A 4,092-nucleotide genomic window follows, 5' to 3' on the forward strand; every position below is an offset into this window, starting at 1 on the left:
TAAAACAATACGTCTCTCACCACAATTGGGACGAGTGGCTAAATTTCGCTATGTTCGCATATAATACAAGCGTGCATAAAGGGACTCTCTACACCCCACACGAACTCGTGTACGGACGCACCGCACGCGTTCCATCCGCGAATGCATACCTCCCTGACACTCCCGATGACTCCTACAACCAATACCTGCACGACGTCCAAACTAAATTAAACACTACCCTTTCCAAGGCTCGCGAAAATCTGGGTCAAGCCAAAGTCAAGTCCAAACGTTATTACGACAGAAAAATAAACGTGCAGAACTTTAATGTAGGTGATAATGTATTTCTCTTGAAGGAGCCCCGCAAAGGGAAATTTGATAGCGAGTATACCGGACCGTACAAGGTTGAGGAGTTATACCCAAACGGGAATGTAAAAATACTGATCAAGGGCCGACCAAAGGTTGTTCATAGCAATAAACTCAAGAGGGCAAATATACGGCCTGAGTCACGGATTCTCTCTATCTTGAAAAAACATCCCCCTCTCTGTAAAAACCATAGTGTATAAGGGAAAGCAAGCTCAAGACGACGCAATCCAACAGCTCCACGCAGACGAGATATACGTAGCGACATCATCCAAGAACGACTCCTACGAAATCCAGCAACATGCCTATCCCGAGGGAACAGTACAGTCAACAACCGGATCCAGCCGAAAATACTACGGCCCAATAGACGGTGTTCCACCAAGAAACTACCCAGAGGCATACCCCGGACTGGGAAGACTCAAATGCGTTTCCCGAAAACGAGAAGAAACAATCTGGAGGCACAACAGCGAGTGGCTATGCTCCCAGTGCTACGCACGACGTCCCGACAACTTCAGAATAAATTTCCACCCAGACGGAATTCTTGCCCTGTGCACACGGAATGCCGCAGATGAGATCGAGACCTGTGCGATATGTGCATTCAGATTTGCGAATGTACGCCCGGCCGTGGATTGCACAGAATGCATCGAGGAGTACCTCGAGTTAACAACAAGGACCAGGACTGCATTACAACACAACGTACCAATCGACGTTATCACGCGTTAGTAAAAACCCGCCAGCCTGGAATAATGGAAGCCGCCACTCCAGACGAGCAAACAGCTCGCCTCAACCCCAGTGCGACAGGATGGAGCTTCTACCACGTCGCAGCCACTCGGAACTCCCTCGTCACCTCCGCAGCTGCCCATATTTGATATATGGTGCAGGATGCGGGGAAGGTTGACCTTCCGCCTCACGCAGGTGCTCTCCGGACATGGATGCTTTGGAGAATACCTGCACCGGATGGGGCGGGAGCCGACACCGCAGTGGCATCACTGCGGCGAGGAGGTGGACACGGCGTGGCACACACTCGAGGAGTGTCCGGTATGGGCCGCGCCGCGCCGTGCCCTAAGAGTCGCAGTGGGTGAATGGGACCTCTCCCTCGCGGCCATAGTCGACCACATGGCCTCGAGCGAGAGGTTGTGGAAAGCGGCGGCCACCTTTTGCGAGGAGGTTACGTCGCAGAAGGAGGCCGACGAGCGAGCCCGGGAAAGAGACCCGGGCTCGGCAAGGAGGACATGGGCGCGGAGACGTCCCTCGCGCCGGCGTACCCCCCTGCGTGGGGGTATAAATAGTGGGGGGCCGCGAGGGGCGCCCCCGCGACGACAGGTGCCTCGCATGGAGGCGGCGAATGTGAGGGGCCGGGGATTGAGCTCACCCTGGCCCCCTGAGGGGATATAATTCTCTTCGGGACGGGCCGGTTCACGCCTCCGACGACCCTCCCTTACCGGTTTCGGCGTCTTCTTGTCCTGGCGTTCAGGAAGCTCTTTGTTTCCTGAACCAGTACGGACACGAAGATGCCGGGGGCTATGGGTGGATCGAGCGAGGGCTCGGGAAGCCCATTCCGACGGCCCCAGGGGTGGGGATACCGGGCGGGTCCCTCCGCTCGGGGTCTTAAAGAGTAGGTAGTGGGGAAAGCTAACACCCTCCCCCCGGGATTCATGTAAGCTGGGAAGCGTCCAGCGAGTACTCGCATGATCCAGGCGCTTCCCACGTAGCTTAGGTGGGTGTGGGGTTTTAGTAGGTAGCCGTCGCGGACGGGCGCGCCTTTGGTGCTCCCCTCCCTGATTGTAGTCCCACATAATTTCGGTTTTTCCCCCTGGGAAACCGAGGTATGCGTAACGCATTTCCCCACAATAAAAAAAAAGGGGGGGGGGAGGTGTTACGTCGGACCAAGGGTCCCACGTTGGAGTTAGCAAGTAAGTTAGAGATAAGACAGAGATAAGAGATAGTTAAGAAAAGGATAGTAATAAAATGTATAAATAGAATAAGACTAAGATGTATGAATAAGCTCCGTATCTTAATCTCTAGAATAACATCCTACCTTAATCTCTAGAATAATGTTCACTGTAATCTCCAGAATAACATTCCATCTTAATCGCCAGACTAACTTCGCCGTAATCTTTAGAACAACATTCTCAGTAATCGCACATCAACATCCGCCGATAATCTTATTTACACATCCGCCGATAACTTTAAGAATAACATCCTTCGATAATTATACCATCGCTGAAACTCAGATAACTATAAGCTAATACATCCAAGAACCTCCTGTAAGAAAAACATCACGTGACCACTTCCGAACGATATATAAACCCTCTGAAATTGTAACACAGCGCTCAATCGCCCGGTATCGTCGACGGCTACGAACGCCCGACTTTGTCGTCACGTTCTTTGCCGATACTCAGGGTTCGATCCCCTTCAATTCTGTACAACCACTACGGTTCCAATACTAAGTTTGTACTACGCATTAAAACATAAAGTATATTTTTATTACTAAATAAAAGTGTTATTCAATTCAGTTTGAATTCTCTCAATAATTATTCTACCTCGCGTCTCAACGAGCTCGTTAGAATAATTCCCTCAATTACGCTTGATTCAGAGGTGCGTGAATCAGCCGCACGGAATCTACTTACTGCATAATTGAGTGGCCACGCCTACGCGTACTCAGAGGTGCGCGAATCAGCCGCACGGGGTCTTTGCGTACTTGGCGAGATATTAGCTCATGGGACGTACGCGACACGGAGGCCGTCCTTATCATCTACGGAAAATAATTAGAGAACTGCACGCACCGGCGTGCATTGCCAAGTCGGTAGAATCCAATACCGCGATCGTGTGGAAACTCGCGACCATCGATGTGTCGCCGATTGACCACGATCATCAAGGAGGTCACCCAGACCCTCGCAACGCGCTGCGAAGCCAGGAATACCTGGACGACCATCTCCGTCACGAGGACGCATACACACGGATCCCAAGTAGACGACGGGCGTAAGTACCGCGTGGCCTAAGAGATTGATCAACAATAACGACCAGGTGAGAACCATGACTACGCTATTACGCGTCGGGTACCCTGGAACGTAAGATCGGATAGAAACGCGCACGGAACTGAAATATATGTGAAGGATTAAATTAGCATTCTTCAGGCTTACACCTGCCGTAGATGCTGATTTTTCTGGAATAACAAACGAGATACGGATGTCAATCTCATTTTAATTACGTTCAAGGCAGCTAAGTCGCCCGCATCGCATCGAAGATACATCGAAAGTGTCATTTTAATAGTTTGGAATTAAAATTAATTAGGTAATGACCAAATTTAACCATCGTAAGGGACGTCGCGCACAACTTCGACGTGTTTTCGCAACATTAAATACTCCGGGTTTTTACAAGGAAAACTTAGGAATAGATCCCGCGTTACCGCGAATCCCATCTAATGAACCGGCGAATCATCTATCGTACCGCGTAGAGCCGTTTCCTGACATTGTTTCATTGGGGAGAGCCTACGAAACACTCGTCGCTGCCTTATTCGTGAAAACTCCTGGCCATTCCTCCTCCGACGACGTCACAATCATCGAGGCCCACTGCAATGACGACGTCGTGTTCCTGAAGGAAGTCATCCGCTCTCGTTGGCAATTAATCGAATTCAGAAGAGATTTCTCGACGGCCCGCAGTCTTCCTACATCGTACGTGGTTGGAGATCCACGCGCTCCATCAACTGCAAGTCCACTATAAGGTAAGTGTATTAATAAATCCCTCATATTC

At 50.5% G+C, this 4,092-nt stretch overlaps 1 protein-coding gene across 1 annotated transcript; it reads left to right on the forward strand.

Annotated features, from left to right (window-relative positions):
* Nucleotides 1-1,221: 1,221 nt before the first annotated feature.
* LOC128896600 (uncharacterized) lies at nucleotides 1,222-1,560 on the forward strand (the record flags this gene model as incomplete). Its single annotated transcript, XM_054159967.1, has 1 exon — nucleotides 1,222-1,560. A coding segment is annotated over exon 1 (339 nt), but the record flags the coding sequence as incomplete, so codon positions are not given.
* Between the last annotated feature and the right edge of the window lie 2,532 nt (nucleotides 1,561-4,092).

The sequence above is a fragment of the Hylaeus anthracinus genome, unplaced genomic scaffold (genome assembly GCF_026225885.1).
Source record: "Hylaeus anthracinus isolate JK02 unplaced genomic scaffold, UHH_iyHylAnth1.0_haploid 11705, whole genome shotgun sequence".
NCBI classification, from domain to species: domain Eukaryota; kingdom Metazoa; phylum Arthropoda; class Insecta; order Hymenoptera; family Colletidae; genus Hylaeus; species Hylaeus anthracinus.